The sequence below is a fragment of the Phoca vitulina genome, unplaced genomic scaffold (assembly GCF_004348235.1).
Source record: "Phoca vitulina isolate PV1807 unplaced genomic scaffold, GSC_HSeal_1.0 scaffold17, whole genome shotgun sequence".
NCBI lineage: Eukaryota > Metazoa > Chordata > Mammalia > Carnivora > Phocidae > Phoca > Phoca vitulina.
Window position 1 is genome coordinate 33,797,408 of NW_022589720.1, and position 27,785 is coordinate 33,825,192.

At 37.9% G+C, this 27,785-nt stretch overlaps 1 protein-coding gene across 1 annotated transcript in view; it reads right to left on the bottom strand.

The window, feature by feature from the left end:
• Nucleotides 1–27,785, bottom strand: part of CUNH5orf34 (chromosome unknown C5orf34 homolog) — a 35,280-nt gene continuing 7,495 nt past the window's right edge. The window contains exons 4-13 of the mRNA XM_032415311.1: nucleotides 25,737–26,383; nucleotides 20,948–21,046; nucleotides 19,722–19,845; nucleotides 13,271–13,362; nucleotides 12,709–12,778; nucleotides 11,757–11,927; nucleotides 11,253–11,347; nucleotides 9,469–9,567; nucleotides 4,942–4,982; nucleotides 1–194 (exon numbers count right to left, since the gene is read on the bottom strand). Coding sequence (XP_032271202.1) covers nucleotides 1–194; nucleotides 4,942–4,982; nucleotides 9,469–9,567; nucleotides 11,253–11,347; nucleotides 11,757–11,927; nucleotides 12,709–12,778; nucleotides 13,271–13,362; nucleotides 19,722–19,845; nucleotides 20,948–21,046; nucleotides 25,737–26,383 — 1,632 coding nt within the window. The remainder of the gene's footprint in view (nucleotides 195–4,941; nucleotides 4,983–9,468; nucleotides 9,568–11,252; nucleotides 11,348–11,756; nucleotides 11,928–12,708; nucleotides 12,779–13,270; nucleotides 13,363–19,721; nucleotides 19,846–20,947; nucleotides 21,047–25,736; nucleotides 26,384–27,785) is intronic.

A 27,785-nucleotide genomic window follows, 5' to 3' on the forward strand; every position in this document is an offset into this window, starting at 1 on the left:
TCACTTTTTAGAACTTGATAGAAGACAGTCAATATCCTGAAGGATTTCAGAGGTTTTTTTCAATGCCACTGATACTCTCTCTTCATTAACTTCTTCCAGCAAGGTTTCTGGAGATTTTGGTTCATAATGATCAGATGACTGTTTGGTTTTTTTGTTAGAAATCTGGTTTAGGATACCACTATTCTCCAATAAAACTAAGTTGGTTAGTTAAGGAGTTTTTCCCCGCATTTTTCATTATATAAGTACATTTAATTTCAGAAAGCCTGGTCTTCATATTAAAATATTATTTCTCTATTAGGAAGATCCCTTGGATTCATAATAGATTTGGTACTTCAGAACTTATCAGGTCTACCCCTTACAGATGAAGAAACTGGTTAAGATATAAGAGAGGAGGGGCGCCTGGGGGGCTCAGTCATTAAGCGTCTGCCTTTGGCTCAGGTCATGATCCCAGGGTCCTGGGATTGAGCCCCACATCGGGCTCCCTGCTCAGCGGGAAGCCTGCTTCTCCCTCTCCCACTCCCCCTGCTTGTGTTCCCTCTCTTGCTGTGTCTCTCTCTGTCAAATAAATAATATCTTAAAAAAAAAAGAATTAAAAAAGGAAGAAAGAGTACCTATGTGTATTTGGATGGAAGTTTGGTGATAGGGAGGAGATAAAAGAATTAAAATCTCAACATTTCTTTAAGTGAAGAGTGATGTGGGAATAAAAGAACAAAAGTAGGAGTGATAGGAATATAAATAATCTGTGCAGTGTATTTTTAAATTTTTCTTAAGAGAGGGATCCGGGGGAGTGGCGGAGGGAGAGAGAGAATCTTAAGCAGGCTCTGCACCCAGCAGAGAGCCTGATGCAGGGCTTCATCTCACAACCCTGAGATCATGACCTGAGCCAAAATCAAGAGTCGGACACTTAACTGACTGAGCCACCCACCCAGGCACTCCTAGTGGGCATGGAGCCTTCTTAAGATTCTCTCTCGGGGCGCCTGGGTGGCTCAGTTGTTAAGCGTTTGCCTTTGGCTCAGGTCATGATCCCAGGGTCCTGGGATCCAGCCCCGCATTGGGCTCCCTGCTCCACAGGAAGCCCGCTTCTCCCTCTCCAGCTCCCCCTGTTTGTATTCCTGCTCTATCTCTTTCTCTGTCAAATAAAATCTTAAAAAAAAAAAAAAAAAAGAGGGCGCCTGGGTGGCTCAGTTGGTTAAGCGACTGCCTTCGGCTCAGGTCATGATCCTGGAGTCCCTGGATCGAGTCCCGCATCGGGCTCCCTGCTCGGCAGGGAGTCTGCTTCTCCCTCTGACCCTCCCTGCTCTCATGTGCTCTCTCTCATTCTCTCTCTCTCAAATAAATAAATAAAATCTTTAAAAAAAAAAAGATTCTCTCTCTCCCTCTGCCCCCTCACCTGCATAAATGAATGAATGAATGAATGAATGAATGAATAAATAAATAAATAAATAAATGATACAGAGTGGAAAGAAACCTGTCCTCTGATGCAGGGCTACTTTATTATTTGAATAGGACTATAGAAAAATCACATGATAAGGGCGCCTGGGTGGCTCAGTTGGTTAGGCGACTGCCTTGGGCTCAGGTCATGATCCCGGACTCCTGGGATTGAGTCCCGCATCAAGCTCCCTGCTCAGCAGGGAGTCTGCTTCTCCCTCTGACCGTCCCCCTTCTCATGCTCTCTCACTCCCTCTCTCTCAAATAAATTAATAAAATCTTTTAAAAAATCACATGATAAAAAATTAGATGAATGGGGTAGGAATGTACAGAACAAAAGATTTCATAAGAAAAATGAGTCAAATTATATTCCAAGAAATTAGACAACCTAGAAGAAACAGATAAATTCCTAGAAACAGGGGCACCTGGGTGGCTCAGTCGGTTAAGCGGCTGCCTTTGGTCCAGGTCATGATTCCAGGGTCCTGGGATCGAGCCCCATGTCGGGCTCCCTGCTGAGCAGGGAGCCTGCTTCTCCCTCTCCCTCTGCCTGCTGCTCCCCCTGCTTGTACTCTCTCTCTAATAAAAAATAAAAAATCTTAAAAAAAAAAAAATTCCTATAAACATACAACCTACCAAGACTGAATCTTAAAATAGAAAATCTGAATAGACCAATCACTAATAAGGAAATTGAATCAGTAATCCAAAATCTCCCAACTAATAAGAGCCCAGGACCAGTTGGCTCAGTCCATTAAATGTCTGCCTTCGGCTCGTCATGATCTCGGGGTCCTGAGATCAAGTCCTGCATCGGGCTCCCTGCTCAATGGGCAGCCTGCTTCTCCCTCTCCATTGCTTGTGCTCTCTCATGCTCTCTCTCAAATAAATAAAATCTTTAAAAATAAATAAATAAATAAAATTCTCTCTCTCTCTCTCTCTCTCTCTGCCCCTCCCCTTCCTCTCTCTCTCTTAGAAAAAAAAAGAACTAATAAATTCAGTAAGGTTTCAGGATATAAAATCAATATACAAAAATCAATTATATTTCTATTCACTAATAACTCTCAGAAATTAAGAAAACAATCCCATTTATAATTATATGAAAAAGAATAAAATTCCTAGGAATATATTTAAGCAAGGAGGTGAAAGATCTGTATACTGAAAGACATTTATGATGGAAACTGAAGAAGACATAAATAAATGGAAAGATATCTTGTACTCATGAGTTGGAAGAATTAATATTGTAAAAATGTCCATGCCACCCAAAGCAATCTACAAATTCAATGCAATCTCTATCAAATTCCAACAGCATTTTACAAAGAAATAGAACAAACAATCTTAAAATTTCTGTGGAACCATAAAAAAACCCAAAGAGCCAGAACAATCTTAAGAAAAACAAAGCTGGAGGCATAATACTTCCTGATTTCAAACTATAACACAAAGTTATAGTAATCCCAAAAGTATGGCATGGGCATAAAAACAGACACATAGATCAATGGAACAGAATAGAGAGCCTAGAAATAAACCCATGCAGTGCACATGGGTGGCTCAGTCAGTTGAGCATCTGACTCTTGATTTTGGCTCAGGTCATCATCTTTGGGTCATGAGATCGAGCCCCACATTGGGCTCTGTGCCCAGCACAGAGTCTACTTGTCCCTCTCCCTCTGCTCCTCCCTTAGACTGCATGTGTGTGCTTTCTCTGTCTCTCAAATAAAATCTTAAAAGAAAAAAAAAAAGGAACCTCTGCATACATGGCCAACTGATTTACAACAAAGGAGCCAAGAATACACAGTGGGGAAAAGACAGGCTCTTCAATAAATGGTGTTGGGAGAACTGGATCCCTATCTTACACCATACACAAAAATCAACTCAAAATGGACTGAAGACTTGAACATATGACCTGAAACCGTAAAACCCCTAGAGGAAAATAGGGGGTAAGCTCTTTGACATCAGTCTTGGCAGTGATTTTTTGGTTCTGATACCTAAAGCAAAGGCAACAAAAGCAAAAATAAACAAATGGAACTACATCATACTAAAAAGCTTCTGCACAGGAAAGGATACCATCAACAAAATGAAAAGACAACTTATGGAATCAGAGAATATATTTGAAATATATATCTGGTAAGAGGTTAATGTCCAAAATACATAAAGAGCTCATACAAATAGCAAAAAAATCTGATTAAAAAATGGGCAGAGGAACTAAATAGACATTTTTCCAAAGACCTACAAATGGTCAACAGGTATACGGAAGAGTGCTCAATATCACTAATCATTATGGAAATGCAAATCAAAACCACAATGAGGTATCACCTCATACCTATTAGAATGGCTATCATCCAAAAGATAATAGTTAATAAGCGTTGGTGAGGATGTGGAGAAAAGAAAACCCTGTGTACCTTAGTGTAAATGTAAATTGGTATAGCCACTTTGGAAAACAGTATGGAAGCTCCTCAAAAAATTTAAAAAAAGAATTACCATACCATCCAGCAATCCCAATTCTGGATATATATCCAAAAGAAATGACATTAGGATCTCAAAGAGATCTGCACTCCCATGTTCACTGCAGCATTATTCACAATAGCCAAGATATGGAAACAACCGAAGTGTCCATCAACAAATGAATGGATAAAGATATGGTATATGTACACAATGGAATACTATTCAACCATGAGAAATAAGGAAATCCTGCCATTTACAACCACACAGATGGATCCTGAGGGCATTATGCTAAGTGAAATAAGCCAGACAGAGAAAGACAAATACTGTACAGTGTCACTTATGTGTGGAATGGAACTTTTTTCAAAAGTCAAACTGACCGAAACAAAGTATAAAAAGGATGGTTTCCAGGGGCTGGGAGGTGGATAAAATAGAGACTGGTTAAAGGATAAAAACTTTCAGCTTTAAAAAGTATAAGGTCTAAGGATCTAATATATAACATGGTGACTACAGTAGATAACATTGTGTTGTATGGTTGAGGTTTGCTGGGAGGATGAAACTCATATGTTCTTACCAAAAAAAGAGTGGGGAGGAAGGGACAGATATGTGAGGTGATGTAGGTGTTAATTAACAAGACAGGGTAATCCTTTCAAAATATATATGTGTGTGAAATCACCATGATGTACACTTTAAACATCTTACAATTTTGTTAATATCTTTAAATATCTTACAATTTTTGTCAATTATACATCAATAAGGCTGAAATTAAAAATAATTCATAATAAATATCCTAAAAAAAAGAAAGAAAAAGACATAGGTCTGTTATAATTTAGAATATAATTATATAAGTGAATGAGTCTTCGTAGGAGACCTATCCCTAGTTCACTGTCTTTTGCCCTCTTTAAGCCCACTCAAAAGTATAAATATTGACATGATGTACCTTCTATAGACAAGATATATCTTAATGTTATTCAATAAAGCTTCAGAATATATAAGTATGGATTAATATAAAGTACAGAGTCATGAAGTAAGCCTAGAATGGAAAGGGGTAATTATGCAGGACAATAAATTCAGTTTAAAGGATACAGTTAAATTTCTTTATCTTTTCAAGTTCAGAGGCCACAGACCTGTGCAAAAAGAAAAAAAGTAAGTTCATGATAGTTATCTGAGTCTTTTATAGCTACAATATTTCAAATAGGCATACTTGATTTTTTTTCATAAAATTTAGAACTGTAGGTAGAAGAGCCCAGAAGTTAAGAATTCTCTTTATAGGGGTGCCTGGCTGGCTCAGTCAGTGCAGCGTGGTGACTCTTGATCTTGGGGTTGTAAGTTCAAGCCCCATGTTGGGTGTAATTACTTAAAAATAAAATCTTAAAAAAAAAAGAATTCTCTTTATATTGGCTTTATTTAGCAACACATCAACTTGACTCAACCGATACTTGAGTGCTTTGAATGAATAAGGAAAATGAATAAAAGTCCCCACCTCAAGGACTTTTGAATCGGGTATTGATGTTTGAATATAATGGGCATTCTTGCTATAACTCTTTTTTTTTTTTTTAAATAACCATTTTTTTCTATTTATTTGAAGCACAGTAAAAAAAAAAAAGGTACACTTTGGAAATTCAGCAGTACAAGGTACACTGCTATAACTTGAGGGACATTATACAGTTAATAAAGGAAGGAAATAAAAAGGGAAAAAAATTCCCCTGTTTGAAACACTGTATTACCTAATTTTACCTGCCCAAACAGACCATTTGCAAATATTAGGTCAATAAACTGCTAACATCCATAAAGAGGTAGCTTTCTCACTAAAATGCAAGAATTTAAAGGACTGGTATCTAACCAAGAAAAGACAAAAACAAACTGGAATGAAATCACATAGATATCACATCAAAAAAAAATAAAATAAAATCAGAGCTTTTTGTTTGGGCCTTCATACTCTTCTCTCCCTCTACCATATTCTGCTGGAGTGCCAGGCACCATTCCTTTAGGACCCTCTCCACCCACAGGCCCTGCCTGCTACAACTTCTTAATACTAACCTGGCATACCATCTGCTTTCCTCCTCAGAGTTTAGTCAAGCTTTAAAAACCTACTAAGATTAGGGGCGCCTGGGTGGCTCAGTCAGTTAAGCAGCCGACTCTTGATTTCGGCTCAGGTCATGATCTCAGGGTCATGGGATGGAGCCCCGCATCAAGCTCCATGCTCTGTAGGGAGTCGGCTTGTCCCTCTACCTCCTCCTCTGACCCTCCCCCCATTCTTGCATGCGAGTGCATGCACACACTCTCTCCTTCTCTCTCTCTCAAATAAATAAATAAAATCTTTAAAAAAAATAAAAACTAGTAAAATCCTATCATTTCTATGAAAAGAGTGCTCTCTCCTTCCTTAAATTCCTATAGCCTTATGTCAACTAATCATATACTTATTTGCAATACCTTCTCTTAAACTCTCATGGAGCCCCACACAGGGCTCGATCTCACAACCCTGAGATCATGACCTGAGCCAAAATCAAGAGTTGGACGCTTAACCGACTGAGCCACCCAGGTACTCCCAAATAATAAGTATTTTCTATTAAATTTCTTCTAGAATAGACTATTGTTTTATTAAACACAGCATACTAAACATTCTCTTCTCCTTGATTGGAAGGGTTAACACGATGAACATTAGCTCTTAACATGTTCCACAGAAACAGATATTGGGCAACTGGTAAGGGGCAGAGGGCTAAATTTGTACAACTTCAGCAGAATCTCTTATGTGTGTGTTCTTTTTCCTCATTAAGCTAGAATGAAATATGAGCAGTGGACACAACTAGAAAACAGTGTAACTCAACTAGCTCTCTGCAAAATTAACGAGGACTTTAATATCTAAAAGATCTCTCTATTCAAGTCACTAGAATAGTCTTCACAGTTCACAAAGGGGTATAGAACTTGTCTGCTTTACTGGCTTTACTACAGTACTTGTCAACTTGCACTCCTTCCTTGTACTCTAGCCTATGGATGGAGAATGAAAGAGATCTTTCAACATTTTAAGCATCTGTGGTAAAGACTTGGATATGACTTACTCCAAAGCCTGCTGATTCTTCATCATTGCAAAACACCTTTTTTCCCCCACATATGACATATTTTTCTGGCCATAAGCAAACAATACAAACTACCTTTATGCTGTTGCTCATATGATGAACCAACTTCTTGTGAACGATCTGCTGTTCTATGTTTTGACTAGCATCCCTATTAAAAAGTTGAATCAGGGGTGCCTGGGTGGCTCAGTTGGTTAAGCATCTGCCTTCAGCTCAGTCATGATCCCAGGGTCCTGGGAATGAGCCCCACATCGGGTTCCCTGCTCAGCGGGGATCTGCTTCTCCCTCTCCCTCTGCCGCTCCCCCTGCTTGTGCTCTCTCTCTCTCTGTCAAATAAATTAAAAAAAAAAAAAAAAAGTTGAATCACTAAATTAATCTAAATAGAAGGTAAGTTGGAAAAAAAATACTGAAATAAATTCAGGTAGCTCTTCATTGTGCAATCACTTGTCTTCCTTCAACCCTCCTTCTTTGACAAGGAAACAAATCACAGTGGAGAGGTCTTAGGCATTGCAAGGGAAATGGAGCTATTGTCAGGGACTGCCTCTCCTCTCCCTACTCTTCCTCAGTTCCTTTGTCTTTCTGCTGCTCCTTGTTGCTTCCCCCCAGAGCTACTATCACCAATATGCACTTCCCTCACGCTCTCACTTTGTAGTATGTCTTGACAGTTATCCTCTTCAAAGCCTTCATATGAAAAGGCCAGCATCTTAAAAACCTTGTCAGCTGAGCGATGATGAAGTGACCAATCCTATAGTCATATACAATTTCCCTTTCATCCCAACTACATTTTTTGCCAGCTACTTGGGCAACTTTTCTGCTCCCAAACAGGCTGTAGCTGAAGAATGGAAGATCTGGAAAGCTGAATCCTTAGGAAACCTAAGATATTAAATAACATCGACTGATTTGATTTGTATCTCTTTCTCTAAGTAACTTAGGAAAAGGTGATAAGGAAGGATCAGGTTTAATGTTTATATTTTTTTCACCATGCTATGCTAAGACACCTTACAAAACTACCCTAAACCTTCCTAAATTGTTCCTGTTATACCTCTTTTCCTTTTTTTTAAAAAAGATTTTATTTATTTATTTGACACAGAGAGAGAGAGAGAGCACACAGGCAGGGGGAGCAGCAGAGGGAGAGGGAGAAGCAGACTCCCCACTGAACAGGGAGCCCCATGCAGGACTCGATCCCAGGACTCTGGGATCATGACCTGAGCCAAAGGCAGACGCTTAACAGACTGAGCTACCCAAGCGCCTCCCCTCTTTCCCAATACAGGTTTCCTCCACTATCCAAAAGCTGAAAAACAATTACCATTAATTTTTACGGAAAATTTTTTGATCATTCCCACATGCAAAAAATAACCTCTCTTAGGCTTTTTTTTGACACCTGACGACTCATCTTGCTAATGGATGCACAAAATAAATTGAGATGAAGCACAGAGGCTCACAGACACGTTCAAAGCTATGGCGGCTTGAAGCTGAGATGCTGAGTGTAGTTCCAGGGAAGGAGCTCGGAGGTACCACTCTCCCTGCTTGGGGTGCAAACTGCCTCTATAAGAGCTCATTGCAAAACAAATACTGAATGCTATTTTCACTTTTTGCCTTTTTTCTTAAAAGCAAAAATCCTTTTTGGATTTCTTTCAGTTAGCAAAAACAGGTACATACTCCCATCCAAGTACTAACGAGGCCCCACCCTGCTTAGTTTCTGATATGAGAAAAGATCAGGTGTGTTCAGGGTGGTATGTCCGTAGAAAAATGGGTACACACTGATGTAGGTCTTTCGTAAAAGCGAAGTGGTGTAATGCAAACTTTCAAAAAGTGGGGGATACCTGTATATTCAGATTATCCTCTCAGTGATACTAACCTTCCTAATGACCTTTCTTTCTGCCATTTGTTCTACTTAGGAACTTGTAATTCTATCAAGTCTGAGCTCCTCTACTGATCACAAGATCCATTTCTACCCACCGAAACTCACACTACCGCCTAACAGATAGCTTCTGCTCCATAAAAACTATTTTCTCACTGTCTCCACAGGACAAAATATGCTTTTTACCTCTGCTCTTGCTCCTTCCCTAAAATGTCTTAATTTCCCTAAATATTCCTTTGAAGCCCAGTTCCAGTCCCCTGCACACTGAAAGGCACACAGGAAGGACTAAAATACTTTATTTGTTGATTTTCCAGTTAATTTGGGAAAGGTAATTAACACGATAGAAGTGATTTCAAAATCAACTTTTTCTGAAAGTTTATTATGTTAGTCAACATTCTATTTCTTTTAATATTACTAAAATTTTAAAAATCTCCTTTACATTTTTCCACAAAGTTTTCAGGATGAATTTAGCACATTAAAAGTCACCCATTTTGATATGAAGTTTTCAATGCAATTTTCTGACCTCAGATAAAATATGATGAAATGAAATAAATTAGATATCTGATTAAAGATAAATTATTTTCAAGCTTAAGCTATCAGGAAAAGTCTTAGGAGTTTACCATTTGACATTTTTTGTGTCTCTTCTACACAGATGAAGCTTAAAAGAAATATAAATACCAATTTTCTTCAATAACAGAAGATGAAGAATGTGTGGGCATCTCTCTCTCACCAGTCTGGGTCAGTCTTCTGCACCATGATACAACCGCTATCACATAGCTAGATTGAAAAATAAAAGAGGTATTTGAAAAATGAACTTGTATAATATTTATAAAAGCATTTTTTTAAAAAGGAAAAATCATTAAGACAACTTGGGGGAAAAGGATAAAGAAATTCCCAAGTGAGGCATTTACTGAGCAATTTTTTGAATCTTTTTTAAAGGAAATGGAAAAGGCAAGTTTTTCTCATTATTCAGCAAGGAGAAAATGATTTACTCATAGTCATGATTAATAAAGATGAGATTTAAGAATCAGAACAAAGTGATACTTCGATTTCACTCAAAATTCAAATTCAAATGTCTAAAGTATCCTTTTAGTTTTACAAAGTAAAATGAGTTTCATTATGTTTTATAACGAAAATGTCTTTATGACTAAGCAAGCATTTGCTTTCTAAAATTAAAAAAATATATATAAAAAAAACAAAAATCCCCCACCAAAAATAAAAAAATAAAATAAAATTTAAACCAGAACACACCCATTAATTCCCCCCCACACACATACATAAATGTGTAATTATATATAACTCACTGAATATACAAAACAACTATCAAGGTCAATAAAACGAATGATCTGAAGTGATGGGCTGAAACAAATAGTGGTGTTTGCCAAAGACTAGTTTTTTAAAAGATTTATTTATTTATTTTAGAGAGAGAGAGAGCATGCTCGGGTGCACATGCAAGCAGAGGAAGGGGAGAGGAGAGGAGGAGAGGGAGAGAATTTCAAGCAGACTCAGGGCTTGATCCCACAACCCTGAGATCATGACCTCAGCCAAAATCAAGAGTCAGATGCTTAACCAACTGAGCCACCCAGGGGCCTCAAGACACTGTATTTTTGATGCAAATTATTCAAACTAGCAATGAATGTTGGAGCATTTACACCAAAATGCAGTAACTCCCAACAGAAAAATAAATTCATGAGGTAAAAAAGCAATTCTTTTGTGAATATTCTCAAGTAAAATCACTAACATGTCGAGAACATTGCAAGTTGATAACAAATTACATAAAACAAAAGCAAAAAAGCATATTCATAAAAAGCTGATTTTAAGAATCTTCTCCAACTTAAGCATCAGCGAATTAATTTTATTCCACTTTACAGAAATATACCTAAGTTTAGTTATTTGTGCAAACCTTACCTCAAATTGGTTAAGGCATTAATTAGTTAATTGGTAACACAGCTGTCCACAGTCCAATTTCCACAGCAAGCCAGTTATATTTAAAACATTTATTTTGACAAACCATTTGAATACAAATGGAAATGATTAAAGTTGACTTGATTTATTTAGTTATGCTAGATGCCAATATTACTGTAAATTCTGAAACCTGTTGAAATGACATCATGTACATTATCTACCCGGAAAAACTAAAAATATATATATAACATTTAAATCATGTTTATATGCTTCCCCTCTGTCTAAAAGTAAAATTTACTTACTATCATGAAAATAATTTTTAGGGGCACTTGGGTGGCTCAGTAGGTTAACCGTCTCCCTTTGGCTCAGGTCACAATCCCAGGGTCCTGAGATCAAGCCCCAGGTTGGGCTCTCTGCTCAGTAGGGAGCCTGCTTCTCCCTCTCCCTTTGCCTGCCGCTCCCCCTGCTTGTGCTCTCTCTCTCTCTGACAAATAAATAAATAAAATCTTAAAAAAAAAAAGAAAAGGAAAAGAATTTTTAAAACTGCTTTTCAGTACCTTTCATATGGTCCAGGGTGTTCAATTTGAATTAACTGATCTTGTCCATCGGGAAAAGTTAACTTACACCAACCTAAGTTGAGACCTTGATTTACCTTAAGAAGCAAAGAGGAAAGGTAAGTTTTATCATTCCAAAACTGAAACAAAAAACAAACATGAAATGCAACAAAAGCCTCTTTAAATTATCAATTTAAAAAATAAGTAGATGAATCATTAAAACTTTATTTTGATTAATTTAAAAGTTATCTTTTACATGGATTATGGGTATTATTTAACCACCCCTCTATACCAGTCCTTCTCTATATAATCAGTTACCTTTATAAAAATGATTCTTTGTCATCCTTTCTGATTTTTGCTAGGAAATCCAATGAGATCACTAAAGCTTCTTAACAGACTTTATAGTTCAAAAAATAAATTGAAATAGTGTGGTACTTTATTTTCTTTGTTCTATTTCCACAGATAAGAAAACAATAAAAAATAGATTTCAGTCTGAAATATAATCACCTGTCTCTTTTCAATAAAAGAGCTGAAATTCCAATTTAGGGTTAGAGTAATGCCATCTAAAAAGACAGCATGTACTTTGTCATCAGAGTATGCAAGAAATCTTCCCACGCTGGGTATGATTGATTCTCTCAAAAGCAAAGGCAGTATATTGCTATCATTTATCCCAGGTACCTAAAACCAAGTTAATAAAAATAGCAGGAAAGAGAGTTATCCATTATTACTTAAATGATTAATAAACTAAGAGGCAACTTTATTCAGAAGTTGAATATTGTAGAATCCTTACATATATTTTGACTTTTCCAGAAGTGGATACCCAAATTAGTCTGTTACAAGCAGATTAAGTTCTAATATCTTTGGAAAGTCACTGTTCTGCTGAATTTTACATAGAACATAGAAAAACATTAGGAACTACAGCAACATATAGGTTTATAACTAAATTAGTAGAGATATAGAAATCAAAGTCTGAGAATCACTTCCTTTAAGTCAACGTTAAAGAATTTACTTGTACAGTTATGGAAATACAGTAGAATACTGTAATATCATAGTTTAAAAGAACTATGTTTCCACAAACTTCAAATCCAATCAATTCCCTGCCCTTCCCCCTCCACTAAGAAAAAAGAAACAAAAACAAATTATAGACAAAGTATAACATAAAAGCTGGATTTTGCAGTGTTTTTCTAGTAAGTGGATATTTTTCTGAATAAACCAATATTAATGTTACAAAGAATTTCTCACATGACTTAGATGAAAGTAAATTGAACTTAGAGGTATGTATGCAAACAATAAAATAATTTTAAAGATCTTTTTTCTAAAATAATTTTAAGGGGCCCCTGGCTGGCTCAGTCAGTGGAGCATGTGACTCTTGATCTCAGGATTGTGAGTCGGGCCCTAAATTGGGTATAGAGATTACTTAAAAATAAAAATCTTTAAAATAATAATAATTTTAAGATACCATTTTCCAGCAGCATATACGATAATTATGGCTTAAAGAAAGCCTTGTCTTGGCACAGTGTTGAAGAATTCTGTGAACATGAAAAACAGTACTTAAACATTTGCAAATAATGGCATTTTCCAATTCTAGCATCGCATTCTTACTGCTATACAACATGTTAGGCAAGTAACTCATTTCCACTAAAATATGTTCAGAACACTTTTCTTCCAGAAATCCTTTATGCCCTGGAAGGGGGGTTGCTTTCCTTTGTGTTAATCTTACATAGTGAAGGCTACTCCTCTAATTTTTTAGCAATGAAATGACTCCAAATGGAGACTTTTCAGGTGCTCCTAAGAGGTGATGGATTCACAGCACCTGCAAGGTTTGTCAAAGCCAGAAGTACTCTTATAATGATGTGATTACCTTATTTTATAAATGAAGAGACCAGAAAACTTGACAGATTCTACCAAAGACACATATTTCCACCGTACCTACAAATTTTTAGTCTTCCCCTAACCACCAGAAAATGTATCAGGGTTCTCAGACACATAACACTTGAGTCAGATGAATGTGAAGAACTTACCTGGTTGCCTGTTTAAGTAGAGAACACACAGAGAACAGACTTCCTGGTCTGTCCGGAGGAAGGTTATTTACTGAGTAAGTTTTCTCTTCTCTCTGAAAATTAATTTAAAATGAAATAGCTCAATAATAAATCCTGGCCATTATTAGTTAACTCTTCTTTTTAAATTTTGTATTTATATTGTGACGATGCAAGCAGTTATTTTAACTTAATCAAAAGCCCATAAAAGGTATATTTTTAAAGTTATTTTATGCTTTTCCTTTTTTCCCATTTTTTTTTAAGTCTAGCTTTCATCCTGGATAGTTACAAAAGTTGCATTCTAATACCCTATAACTTACTGCCCACTTTAAATTTTGGCTATACTTAATATGGCAACCAAATTAATTTTCCTACACCTTAGCAGAAAACTTATCATATAAGCCTCACTTTACCTTTAGACCAAAAAAAAAAAAAAAAAAAAAAAAAAAAGCCTATATAGGTTTAAAAAACTATTTTAATTGAACAAATTATATAATTTTATTATGTTTTCTTAATGGAAGAACTATTGCTACAGTTTGTGGAAGACATATTATGTATAAGCTCAGCTTCTTGAATTAAAAAAAAAATTTTGTTATTCCCTCTGAATTCCCTCTTTCTCAGGCTCTTTAACACTTGTGTTTCCCTGGGTTCTGTCTCCAGCCTTGTTTTCTGATTTCCTGACTTCTTCCTGGGTAATACCAGCAGAGTCCAAAGTTGTGTTCATAATAAATATAATATCAACAGCTAACATTTATTGAACAGATACTATATGCTAGGTGCTATGCTATGTAATTTACATGGTTATTTCATTTACTCCTCAAAACAATTCTGAGATAAGAACTATTAATGCCTATTTCTTTTAGATGAGGAAACCGAAATTTGAGGGCTAAGAAGTAGCACAGATCTAATTTGAACCACAAGAGAATATAGCCCATACATGCTTTACCATCAGTGAGAGAAGATGGGCTTTGAAGTTAAGACAAAGCTGGATTCAAATCACAAGTATGCCTCTTACTAACTATAATGACGGGCAGGTTTATGTAACCTTTTGGGTTTTTTTAAGATTTTATTCATCCATTCATTCATTCATGAGAGAGAGAGAGAAAGTGCACGCAGCAGGGTGGTGGTGGGGGGGGGCGGGCAGAGCGGGGGAGGAGAGGGAGGAAGAATCTGAAGCAGACTCCACAGTAAGCCGGTGCCCCACCCAGGCAGGCTCAATCTCACAACCAGGAGAGAAGACCATGACCCCAGCTGAAACCAAGAGTCATTGGTCCAACCGACAGAGCCACCCAGGCACACCTTATGCAGACTTTTTTAAACCTTGGTGCCTACAACCTGTGAAATGGGGATACTACCTACCACCTAGACTGAGGATTAACGATATAATACATATATAAAGCACCCAGGACAGAATTTAGTATATAGTAGGTACTCAAAAAATAGTCCCTCCTCTTCTCTACTAGGCTTCTCCGCTGGATATCTCACTATAACATGTAGAAAATGGAATTACCTTCATTTCAAAATTCACATTTTCTCCTTCTCTACTTCGTATATACCCGTGGTGTGTTCCCTCTCCCTGGAATTCAGTTCCCTCCTCCATCATCTCCCTTTGTCTAACGCCTACTTTCCCTTCTTCTCAGGGAAGCCATTACTGAGGTCCCACAGACTAGGTGAAATCCCTAGTTATGTCCACAAGCACAGTACCCTCCACTCTAGCTTCTTGGTTTTCATTATGATTTCAATTTAATACTTTTTTACTTAATGTCTGTCTTCCCTGCTAGAATAGAGCTTCATGAAGGTAGGGGATGTGTCTGTTTTACTGACCTCTGTATCCCCAGCATTTATTAGCAATGTGCTAAGGCACATGATAGGCACTCAAACTATTGCATTTTAACTATTTACATCTTTTTCTGTTGGATACTGAGTTCCTTGAGAGTTCTTGTCTTTTCCACTGCCCTATTTCATCAATTCTAAGGTGCTCATTTTTCACAATTTAACCTCTATGACATCTGGATACATCTTATAATTAAGAGTATCTCACTTTTAGGCAGATGGGGTTGAGATCTAACAGAATTTAAATGTTTTATTGACACCTCCCAGCAAGATAAAAAAGCAGTCATCATCAAAACAATTTAGATTTGATAAAATTTTGGTTTAATACTGTGCCTGCCACCACCACTCATTGATTTATTCAATAATCTGCCATCATTTTCAACTCCTTCCTCATCCCCAATCTCCAGTCAGCCATCAGTTCTGTTTCCTTAATATTTCTTGTGTCCATTCCTGTGTTTCCATTCTCATTACCACTGCCTAGTCCTCATACTTTCTTCCCTGAACTGCTATAAATGTCTTCTAACTGGTCTACCTCTTCCCCACTCCAGTTTATCTTCCTCTGAAATGACCTAACAAAAATAGGATGTCACTTCCCTACTTAAATCCTTCAGTGACTCTGCAAAGCAATATGGTTTCTCATGCCCCATTTATGAGCTGGCCAAACTTAGTGGTTTAGTCTCTTCCCCAGACATTACCCCAACACTCGATCTCTACAGCATTCTGTCTATCTATAGCATTTTCATTTCCTTCAACACCTCACACTCGCCCCAGCCTCTAGTTAGGTGACATTCATCTACCTCTTTGATGCTCTAGCAATAATAGTGTGTTGAACAAGACAGGGCTGACTTCTAGTGTGGGCTAGTTAGCAAACAAACATTAATCAGTAAGAAAATGTCACATAGTATTAATTGCTGGGAAGAAAAAAAGAGGAGGGTACCATGACAGACAGTGTCATAGGTAGCTTCTTGAATTTGGATAGTCAGGAAAAGCCTCCTTGAGGAGATGACATTTAAATAGAAATTTTACCAACAAGAAGCCAGCCATGCAAGGATTGGAGCAAGTAGTGTTCCCTCAGCTATATACTCCTCCAACCTCTACCCTTCTTCTGTATAACTCCTTCTTTAAAATCATAGGTCTAGGGACACCTGCCTGGTTCAGAATAGAGCATCTGACTCTTGATCCAACTCTTGATCTTGGGGTTGTGAGTTTGAGCCCCATGTTGGGTGTAGAGACTACTTAAAAAATAAAATATAATGTAATTATAGATCCTAGCTCAGCCATGTCATCCTCCAGAAGACTTTTCCCCCCAAACTAGGTCAGGTGCCCCTCCTTATGTGGTTCCAGAGCACCAAGTTCTTATCTCTACAGAAGCAATTACATCTTTCCTATTTAAAAATTTAAGTGTACAAGCAGCAATACATCACTATTTTTTTTTTTTTGGAAGAAAACAAAGCTAAAAAAATATAAGATTTAAGTCCCTCCCTCACAAAATCCCACACTCCTCCCCAAAAGTAACCACTTCAGTTTTAAGGTTTAAGAGATTTATCTATTTACTTGAGAGAGAGAGATAGAGAGAGCATGAGTGGGAGAGGCAGAGGGAGAGAGAGAATCTCAAGCAGACTCCTTGCTGAGCATGGAGCCTGATGCCGGGCTCAGTCTCACAACCCCGAGATCATGACCTGAGCCAAAAATCAAGAGTCAGACACTTAACCAACTGAGCCACCCAGGTGTCCCTTCAGTTCGGTTTTTATCTGCCCAGATCTTCCCCTGTGCATTTACATGTGTATTCTATACAGTAATATATTTGGGTTTGGGGTTTTTGTTCTTTACAGAAGATACCACTGTACATGTTGTTCTGCAACTTTCCTTTTTCAGTGTCTTGGAGATCTTTCAATCTCTCTCTCTCTGTATGCATCTACATCTTCCTCATTCCTTTAAACTGCTGCACAGCATCCCCATAATCTGGCCACACAGCTCATTTCACCATTTCTCTACTGATAAGCATTTAGACTGCATCCAGTTTTTTGCTACTACAAACAATGCTACAATCCACAGCCTTTGCCGTATTTCTTTGTATATATGTGCTAATATTCTGCTAGAATAGATACCTAGAGGCAGAATTTCTAGCCAATTTAACTTGATATTTCAAATTGTCTTTCATGAAGGGTGAATCAATTTACACCCCAACCAGCACTGTGAAACACCCTTTACACTACACCCTTGCCCATAGTAGACACTATCAAACTTTAGATAATTTCATGAGTAAAAACATGTTAATTTGCATTTCTTTGATGCAAGCAGCAAAGCCTAATATGTTTCCACATATTAGGAGTTATTTATATTGCCTTTTCTATGGCTTAACCATTCTTATTGTTTACTCATTTTTCTACAAGAGTTTGTGGGGGTTTTTTGGTCTTTTTATTCTGATTTATAGTGTAGAATATTTTCTTCTAGGCCTTTGCTTATCTTTTTAGCTTTATCTAATTTAACAGAAGTTAAATATTTAAAATTTAACATAAGTATGAAAATTTCAAGGTTGCCAAACTTTTATTTTATGCCTTCTGGTGTTTTGTACTGTACTTAAGAAGACCTCCCTCCCCCAAGATTATAAATATTGTTCTTCCATATTTTCTAACATGAGAAAGTTTGGTTTCTTACATTTAGCCCTTTAATCCATCTGGAATTTATTTTTGAGTATGGGTTAAAGTAAGAGCAAACAATTTTATCCTGAAAAGACAGCCAATTGTTCCTAAATCTCTTCACTCCAGTGGACAGAGCTGAAGTGTTGCTCACAGAGGTGGTCTGAGAGTGAAGCCTGAAGCAGGCCACCACAAAGGCACAACTCGTCTGGACGTTCTGTTTTATCCCAAAAGCTCATGTTTCTCCTCCCTGATATGTTTGCTTCAGTATAAAAATTATCATCACTGGGGCACCTGGGTGGCTCAGTCGGTTAAGCGTCCACCTTCAGCTCAGGTCATGATCTCAGAGTCCTGGGCTCGAGCTCTGTGTCGAGCTCCTTGCTCAGCAGAGAGTCTGCTTCTCCCTCTCCCTTTACCCCTCCCCCCCACTCGTGCTTTCTCTCTCTCTCAAATAAATAAAAATCTTTAAAAAAAAATTATCATCCCTCCCCTTTATACCTTGAGTAAAACTGAAGCTCCAGGAAGATGTAGCGTATTTATCTTATACATTTTCAAATTCCCAATACATAGCAGTCAGCAGTATAGGTATGCATACCCACTCTATTTGCCTGTTTAATTGACTGTCTCATGCACTAGACACACACACACACACACACACAGAATACTGGTCATACTTCTACTTCATTTGCTCGTTTGCCTATCTGAATGACTACTAGGCTGTGAACGCTTGAGGGCAGGAGTTCTTCATCCTTACCCAGTGCCTGACAGAGTGTCTGCTTAGGAGTATTCAATTAATATGTATAGAATAAATGAATACTTTCCTACAAATAGACCCAGTGGGAAATCTGTTCCTATATATATGTTATATATATATAAATATTAATGAACGGAAAGATATTTGGGATTTACTTAAAATATAAATAGGGAGTGGAAGGGGCAGTGGGAAGTATAGATGGAACAAGTGGATAAACAAATGATCACTCAAAATTCCACTCTGTAATATGGAAAGAAAACATATTCATTATGTTCCATCCTGCAAAGCAAAGCCAGGTGATACTACGGTGATCCTTACATAACGGTGGATGTCAAATGTCAGATTGGGAATAAGCAAATTTAGACTATTAATAATATAGCCATATGACTACATTTTGGTCTGATAAATTAAATATATCATGTTATGTTTTACTACTTTCAAAAACAGAGAACAATCTTGTTCAACTTTCTTTCTTTTTTTTTTTTAAAAGAGGGTTGGGAGGGGCCGAGGGAGAGGGAATCCCAAGCAGACTCCATGCTCAGCATGGAGCCCACCACGGGGCTCAATCACACAACCCTGAGATCACAACCTGAGCCAAAACCAAGAGTTGGATGCCCAACTGACTGTGCCACCCAGGTGTCCCTTGTTCAACTTTCTAGTTGTATATAAAGATTTAGGAGTTAAGAGGTATTTTAAATATGCAAACAGTTACATGGTGGGGAAAAAAAGAATGTGCATATATTAATTCAAAGAGGAATACTGATTCAAAGTAATGCTGCTGGTTTTAGTGTTTCCTTATTGATAAATTCTATGACATGAGAAGTTTAAATTTAACTTCCGATTTAAACATAAATTGGGGCACCTGGCTGGCTCGGTCGGTAGAGTGTGTGACTCTTGATCTCAAGGTTGTTAAGTTCGAGCCCTACCTTGGGTGTGGAGCTTATAACTTAAGAAGAAAATCTTAAAAAACAAACAAACAAACACAAATTACTTAGGCAAATGACTGGCAGAATACAGGATAAAAATGCAATAAAAATAAGGTGGCTAGTAATCACTGTGACAATGTTGGCAAAAGGTTATATGAATTCTCCAGACTGCGTAGTAGTAGGCAAGCCATGTTATGTAAAGATCAAATTTCCTATATATATTCAGAATTATTTAGAAACAGCTATATACAAATTCTTGAGCTGAGACCTAATTGTCAGCTTACCTCTTCTGATCCTTCTTGAATGGAATAATACGTAAAATACTTCCCAAAATAAGCTCCCTCTGATTTGAAAACAGATCCATCTCCAGGATAAATCTCTATTGAGTTCACATTTTTATGGTTTAGTCTAAGGAAGAAAAATAATCATTAAATTTTTTTTTCTAATTGAGAGTAAAACATAAATGAGAGCAATCAAACAAACAAACAAACAAATTAGTAGGGGATTTTGCCTACCCAGCAAAATGGATAATTGCAAACTCTGCACCCAACCAGCTATATTAAATTTTTTCCAAAAAATAAATAAAACACATAGAATTGGTTAACATACCTATTTCAACAACTAAGCCTACTTTTTGGAAGTCAGGCATCTTATCATCCTGGTATCCACTGCCAATCATGGTAGCTGGCATACACTAATCACCAAAGAAATGCCCACTGCAAAGAAGTTAAATATGACAACTCCAGAACCCGAAAATAGGATTATTCTTCAATAATGAAACTAGTAGAATCAATATCTGATGAATGAGATTAGCCATGTGTAAAAGGAACCATCTCTAAGAGAAGGTGATTGATCATATCTGAAGCAGCCAAGTACAATCAAGGTATTGGGTATATAACGTACAAAAACTTCAGCCAAGTCTATTTTTTTTAAAAAAATATATGAAGAATATATTGTCAGGAGGGAGTGGGCTTTCATGTATAAAAGGAGAGCCCAAAGAACAAAATTTTGCAGTGCTCTTCCAGCATTATTTATAGTAGTGAAACCATGAATCTAGCCAATATTAGTATTCTAGTCACCGGAGAGGTATACTTTGTGGTGGGGTAGGAATAATTCAATGGAATAGTGCAGACACAGAGGAGCTTCTAATCTTCTCTAATTCCATGCTCAACAGGCAACATTTTGATGTGACTAATTCAGACAGCTAGATCCCCTGATGCTTGGAAGAGGAATCCTAAATAACTGACATGAGTATTTCATTCACCAGGAAAACTAGTCCTCACTGGCTCTGGAGTTGTCACAAAAATCCTGTGAATATGGTTAATGTGAATTAGTCACAAGACCCCTATGTACACTCATAAAACTAAGTTTTGGGACCTATAAAATTTAGGACCAAACAGAAGAATGATGGCCCTGGCCAAACTGTTGTTTTGTGGGAGTCTGTCTGCAGGGCTAGTCCCCTCCCCTCTGACATCGCTGAAGAGCTCCCACTCCAACACAGGTGCCTTACCGGTAAGTTACACCTTTGTACCAAACCACTTTCACTAGCTCAGCATAGGAATATTCTACATCAAACTGTCGTTGTGAAAGTGAATCACAAAAATTCCACCTGTGAAGGACAAAGTACAAGCTTGTAATTCTGGTCACTTAACATAATTACCTTTAGAAGTCAACAAAATAGTGCTACTGTAACAAGATGTATTTCTTGCTTAACTTGCTAGAGCAAAGAAAAGCAAAAATTAACATAAAGGTATATGAAGGAAATTGAAAACTTATTTTTCCATGTATTTTTTTCAGTATTTTTAACAATCTCACTATTCAATCTCAGCACAATTACATAAATGAACAGTTTTACTAACATTTAAAATTTAGGATTCAAACAACAAATATTTCCTACACTATCTATGCCACACCCACTGGGGATATAACACCCAAAAAAGCAGACACAGTCACTGCCCTCAGTGAAGATTCTTATCAAGCAGGGATGTTAAACAGCAGATACAGAACACAAAGAAAGGAGAATTGCTGGATGCTGTGGGATTGGAGAAGAACCTAATCCTGTCTGGGAACTTTAGGACAACCACCCGAAGGAAGAAAACTTCCGCTGAGACCTGGAAATGCGCACAAGTTAGTGAGCTGAGAAAGATAAAGCAGTGCTCCTGGCCAAGGACAGAGCAGGTGAGGTGGGAAACAAAGCTTGGACAGGCATTCTAGAGATTGTAAAAAGGCCAAGAGTAGAAAAAGCAAGGGAAGCGTGGTGAGGATTACAGATGTTGAAGGGATCAGAAAATGGAAGGCCTATTAGGCCATGTTTAAAGATAATGGACTTTAAGGTTAGCAGCAAGTTATTGAAAACTATTCATCTGGAAGCCTAAATCTCTTTCAATGTGTATTTATAATACTGGAACTTCCAATTTTAACTAGATAATCATGACAAGCCTGAAAAATCACTCCCCTGTTTTGCTTTAAATAACAAATATATATTCAGAGACAATCTGGGATCAAAGCCCAATTCTACACGTGCTAGCTATGTGACTCTGCTCAGGTTATTTAACCTTCCTGTTTCTCCAGGCTATGAGATTGGATAAAGAAACAAGACCCATCGATATGCTGTCTACAAGACTCATTTTAGACCCAAAGACACCCCCAGATTGAAAGTGAAGGGGTGGAAAACCATTTACCATGCTAATGGACACCAAAAGAAAGCTGGGGTGGCAATCCTTACATCAGACAAATTAGATTTTAAACCGAAGACTGTAATAAGAGATGAGGAAGGACACTATATTCTACTTAAAGGGTCTATCCAACAGGAAGATCTAACAATTGTAAATCTATGCCCCTAACATGCGAGCAGCAAATTATATAAGGCAGTTAATAACAAAAGCAAAGAAACACATCGACAACAATACAATAATAGTGGGGGACTTTAACACCCCCCTCACTGAAATGGACAGATCATCTAAGCAAAAGATCAACAAGGAAATAAAGACTTTAAATGACACACTGGACCAAATGGACTTCACAGATATATTCAGAACATTCCATCCCAAAGCAACAGAATACACAGTCTTCTCTAGTGCCCATGGAACATTCTCCAGAATAGATTACATCCTAGGTCACAAATCAGGTCTCAACTGGTACCAAAAGTTTGGGACATTCCCTGAATATTTTCAGACCACAATGCTTTGAAACTAGAACTCAATCACAAGAGGAAAGTCGGAAAGAACTCAAATACATGGAGGCTAAAGAGCATCCTACTAAAGAATGAATGGGTCAACCAGGAAATTAAAGAATTAAAAAAAATCATGGAAACAAATGAAAATGAAAACACAACTGTTCAAAATCTTCGGGATACAGCAAAAGCAGTCCTAAGAGGAAAGTATATAGCAATACAAGCCTTTCTCAAGAAACAAGAAAGGTCTCAAATACACAACCTAACCCTACACCTAAAGGAGCTGGAGAAAGAACAGCAAATAAAGCCTAAACCCAACAAGAGAAGAGAAATAATAAAGATCAGAGCAGAAATCAATGAAATAGAAACCAAAAGAACAGTAGAACAGATCAACGAAACTAGGAGCCGGTTCTTTGAAAGAATTAACAAGATTGATAAACCCCTGGCCAGACTTATCAAAAAGAAAAGAGAAATGACCCAAATAAACAAAATCACGAATGAAAGAGGAGAGATCACAACTAACACCAAAGAAATACAAATAATTACAAGAACATATTATGAGCAACTATATGCCAGCAAATTAGATAATCTGGAAGAAATGGATGCATTCCTAGAGATGTATCAACTACCAAAACTGAACCAGGAAGAAATAGAAAACCTGAACAGACCTATAACCACTACGGAAATTGAAGCAGTAATCAAAAATCTCCCAACAAACAAAAGCCCAGGGCCAGATAGCTTCCCAGGGGAATTCTACCAAACATTTAAAGAAGAATTAATACCTATCCTTCTGAAACTGTTCCAAAAAATAGAAATGGAAGGAAAACTTCCAAACTCGTTTTATGAGGCCAGCATTACCTTGATCCCCAAACCAGACAAAGACCCCATCAAAAAGGAGAATTACAGGGGCACCTGGGTGGCTCAGTCGGTAAGTGTCTGCCTTCGGCTCAGGTCATGATCCCAGGGTCCTGGGAACGAGCCCCGCATTGGGCTCCCTGCTTGGTGGGAAGCCTGCTTCTCCCTCTCCCACTCCCCCTGCTTGCGTTCCTGCTCTCCCCATCTCTCTCTCTCTCTGTCAAATAAATAAATAAAATCTTAAAAAAAAGAAAAAAAGGAGAATTACAGACCAATATCCTTGATGAACATGGATGCAAAAATTCTCACCAAAATACTAGCCAGTAGGATCCAACAGTACATTAAAAGGATTATTCACCACGACCAAGTGGGATTTATCCCTGGGCTGCAAGGTTGGTTCAACATCCGCAAATCAATCAATGTGATACAATACATTAATACAAGAAAGAACAAGAACCATATGATCCTCTCAATAGAGGCAGAAAAAGCATTTGACAAAGTACAGCATCCTTTCTTGATCAAAACTCTTCAGAGTATAGGGATAGAGAGTACATACCTCAATATCATAAAAGCCATCTATGAAAAACCCACAGCGAATATCATTCTCAATGGGGAAAACCTGAGAGCTTTCCCCCTAAGGTCAGGAACACGGCAGGGATGTCCACTATCACCACTGCTATTCAACATAGTATTAGAAGTCCTAGCCACAGCAATCAGGCAACAAAAAGAAATAAAAGGCATCCAAATTGGCAAAGAAGAAGTCAAACTCTCACTCTTTGCAGATGATATGATACTTTATGTGGAAAACCCAAAAGACTCCACCCCAAAACTGCTAGAACTCATATAGGAATTCAGTAAAGTGGCAGGATATAAAATCAATGCACAGAAATGAGTGGCATTCCTACACACCAACAACAAGATAGAAGAAAGAGAAATTAAGGAGTCGATCCCATTTACAATTGCACCCAAAACCGTAAGATACCTAGGAATGAATCTAACCAAAGAGGCAAAGAATCTGTACTCAGAAAACTATAAAATACTCATGAAAGAAATTGAGGAAGACACAAAGAAATGGAAAAAACGTTCCATGCTCATGGATTGGAAGAACAAATATTGTGAAGATGTCAATGCTACCTAGAGCAATCTACACTTTCAATGCAATCCCCATCAAAATACCACCCACTTTTTCAAAGAAATGGAACAAATAATCCTAAAATTTGTATGGTACCAGCAAAGACCCTGAATAGCCAGAGGAATGTTGAAAAAGAAAAGCAAAGCCGGCGGCATCACAATTCCGGACTTCAAGCTCTATTACAAAGCTGTCATCATCAAGAGAGTATGGTACTGGATGGGTTAGCCTGGTGATGGGTATTAAAGAGGGCACGTTCTGCATGGAGCACTGGGTATTATACGCAAATAGTGCATCATGGAACACTACATTAAAACTACACTACATCAAAAACTAATGATGTAATGTATGGTGATTAACATAACATAATAAAAAAAAAATTCATAACCTTCCTGTGTCTCAAGTTCCTCTGCAAAATGGGGTGATAAGCATACTTAACTCATACAATTTCTATGATAATCCAATAGATGAAGTACCGAGGTGCCTGGCACGTAAGCACTTTGTGTCAGCTATTACCATCACTACTGTACTACTTACAGAGGTTATTCACCTCTTAGTCGAGGGAAAAGGTTTATATCTGGCCTCCAGAAACCTCTCCACGTTTACCACTTGTTTCAAAAATGTTCAATGAATCAATTTATAGTCAGCTAACCAAAGATAGGTGTGGCCTCTGAGAGTAGGTATGAAAGAAAGAACCCAGGATCATAAATCAGTCAGATCCATGCTCCAGCAACCAATGGGAGGACTCCACAGAGACGCAGCTGATGTTCCTCTGTGCTCCCCACCACAGCCCTGTGCCAACACTTACCACACTTTAATCATCTTTTCAGTGACAGTGACCTTCATAGAGTCCAAGCTCCTAGAAAGCAAGGACTGTGTCTTGGTCATCTCTATAGTCTCTGTGCTTTACAAAGTATGTAGTGTACGGTCAGCCTTCCATAAACACTCAATGCATGAGCACAGAGTAAGGAACATAAGCAACACATGGGCTAGGGGAATGATTTACTATCGGTTATTAGCAAAATATTGGATCAATGAACTTTCCTTAAGAATGGTAGCAGATGACTGAGAAAGAAAAATTATCTTTAGTTAAGGACTGGCTCTGAGAAGAGCTTGATGACAAAGAAGCCATTCTTCCATTACCTGTGCAGGTGGGGGACAGGACAGCTGAGTAACAGGGCCCTGGGAAGAGCAGAAACCTCTTTTCCTCTTTCCTCTGAAATCTCAGAAGTTAACGTTCTACTCTGGGTGATGTCTGCATCACTTCTTGACATACTGCTGATTTTATTACGAAAATGAAGTGCTAAAGACAAAGGATATTTCCATTCCTCTGGACAGGAGGCCACAGGCCAGCGCTGCTTCACCCATGCGTATACACACGTGTGTCGTGTACCAGGTGGGGGTGGCTCCTCCCTCCCTTCGGCTCCATCTACACAGCTCTTCTTCTCTAAAGGTTCCTTGGATTTCGTGAGCTGACAATAAAGGTCATTTTCTTTATTCTTCAGTCTCTGTCTTGATAAACTTCCATATGTACAGATTTTGCCTGCTTTCTCAACTAGTTTGTCCTTTCTGGCTTGATTCTTCTTTTCTGACAATACTATAGACAAGTCTGGCTTCTGGCTTACTTTACACAAAAAATGTACTATAAATTCATGCTGCGATCTGGGAAGGCAAAGGTATGCGTGCCCATCCAACGATGCTATCTTCACGCTGCCCCTCTGTGTACATACCACACCATCAGCAGTGTCAGGACTGGGCCATCTCACTTCTGAGAAGTCAATGAAGATACGCTGAGTGGAGGGGAGAAAGAGAGATGGGGAGCATTTTGTCAGCAGTCCAATGTTTCCATACATTTGATGCCTATATATTGCGTAAGAAAGCTCTTGAAGTTGGGTTTGTGTTTTACTACCTAGAAAGAATGAAAAATGGCGAGCCAGGTGTCGGCCTATATGTATTTTTCCACAGAATATTTGATATTGTTAAGATTATTTCTCTTAGAGGGGGAGAAGAACCATGAGAGACGATGGACTCTGAAAAACAAACTGAGGGTTCTAGAGGGGAGGGGGTTGGGGGGATGGGTTAGCCTGGTGATGGGTATTGAGGAGGGCACGTTCTGCATGGAGCACTGGGTGTTATGCACAAACAATGAATCATGGAACACTATATCTAAAACTAATGATGTAATGTATGGGGATTAACATAACAATAAAAAAATTTAAAAAAAAAAAAGATTATTTCTCTTAGAGAGATGTAAAACACACACACGCACACAGAGATAAAAAATGAAAGAGAAGAAAAAGAGATAGATTTTCAGCCCTTCCCAAAAGTCTACCCTGAAAAAGAATATTAATGAGGGAAGACCAGCACTACAATGTACAAACACCACCACAATGTACTATATTAAAAGCAATCACAACTTAAATGGTATGGAACTAGTATAAAAATCATTGACAGAGCAACTCAGATAATAAGGAAACAGAATCAACCATATCTTAAGATGTTACATGTGATTACATAAACTTTCCAAAACAAGGAGGGAAGGGGAGAATGACTTAATGAATGGTACTGGAATTACTGAACAGCATGTGGGAAACGCTACCTCAAAGGGTTATCCAATAGACTAAATACATGTATAAAGTACCTATCCTAGGTAGCACCTGGCATACCATACCCTAAAATAAATTCCAGGTAGCTTAAAGGGCAACATTTTTTAAAAACTGAATTACTAGGGATGCCTGGGTGGCTCAGTCAGTTGAGCGTCGGGCGCTTGGTTTCAGCTCAGCTCATCATCTCACGTGTCGTGAGATCGAGCCCTGTGTCATCGAACTGTGTCGGGCTCTGCGTTCAGCAGGGAGTCAGCTTGGAGGTTCTCGCTCTCTGACCCTCCCCCACTTGCACGCACCCTCTCTCCCTCTCTCTCTCAAATAAATAAATAAATAAATCTAAAAAAAAAAATTACTCAAAGGTAAACTGATCCTGACCAATAGCAAACAGACTCGTAACAGGTGCCAGGGCCTACATCTCCTCATGTAAGATAAAAACAGGAGGTGTCACCTAACAGTCTTTTTTTTTTAACCCATAAATTTTTTCTTATTATTATGTTATATCACCATACATGACATCATTAGTTTTAGATGTAGTGTTCCATGATTCATTGTTTGCGCATAACACCCAGTGCTCCATACAGAACGT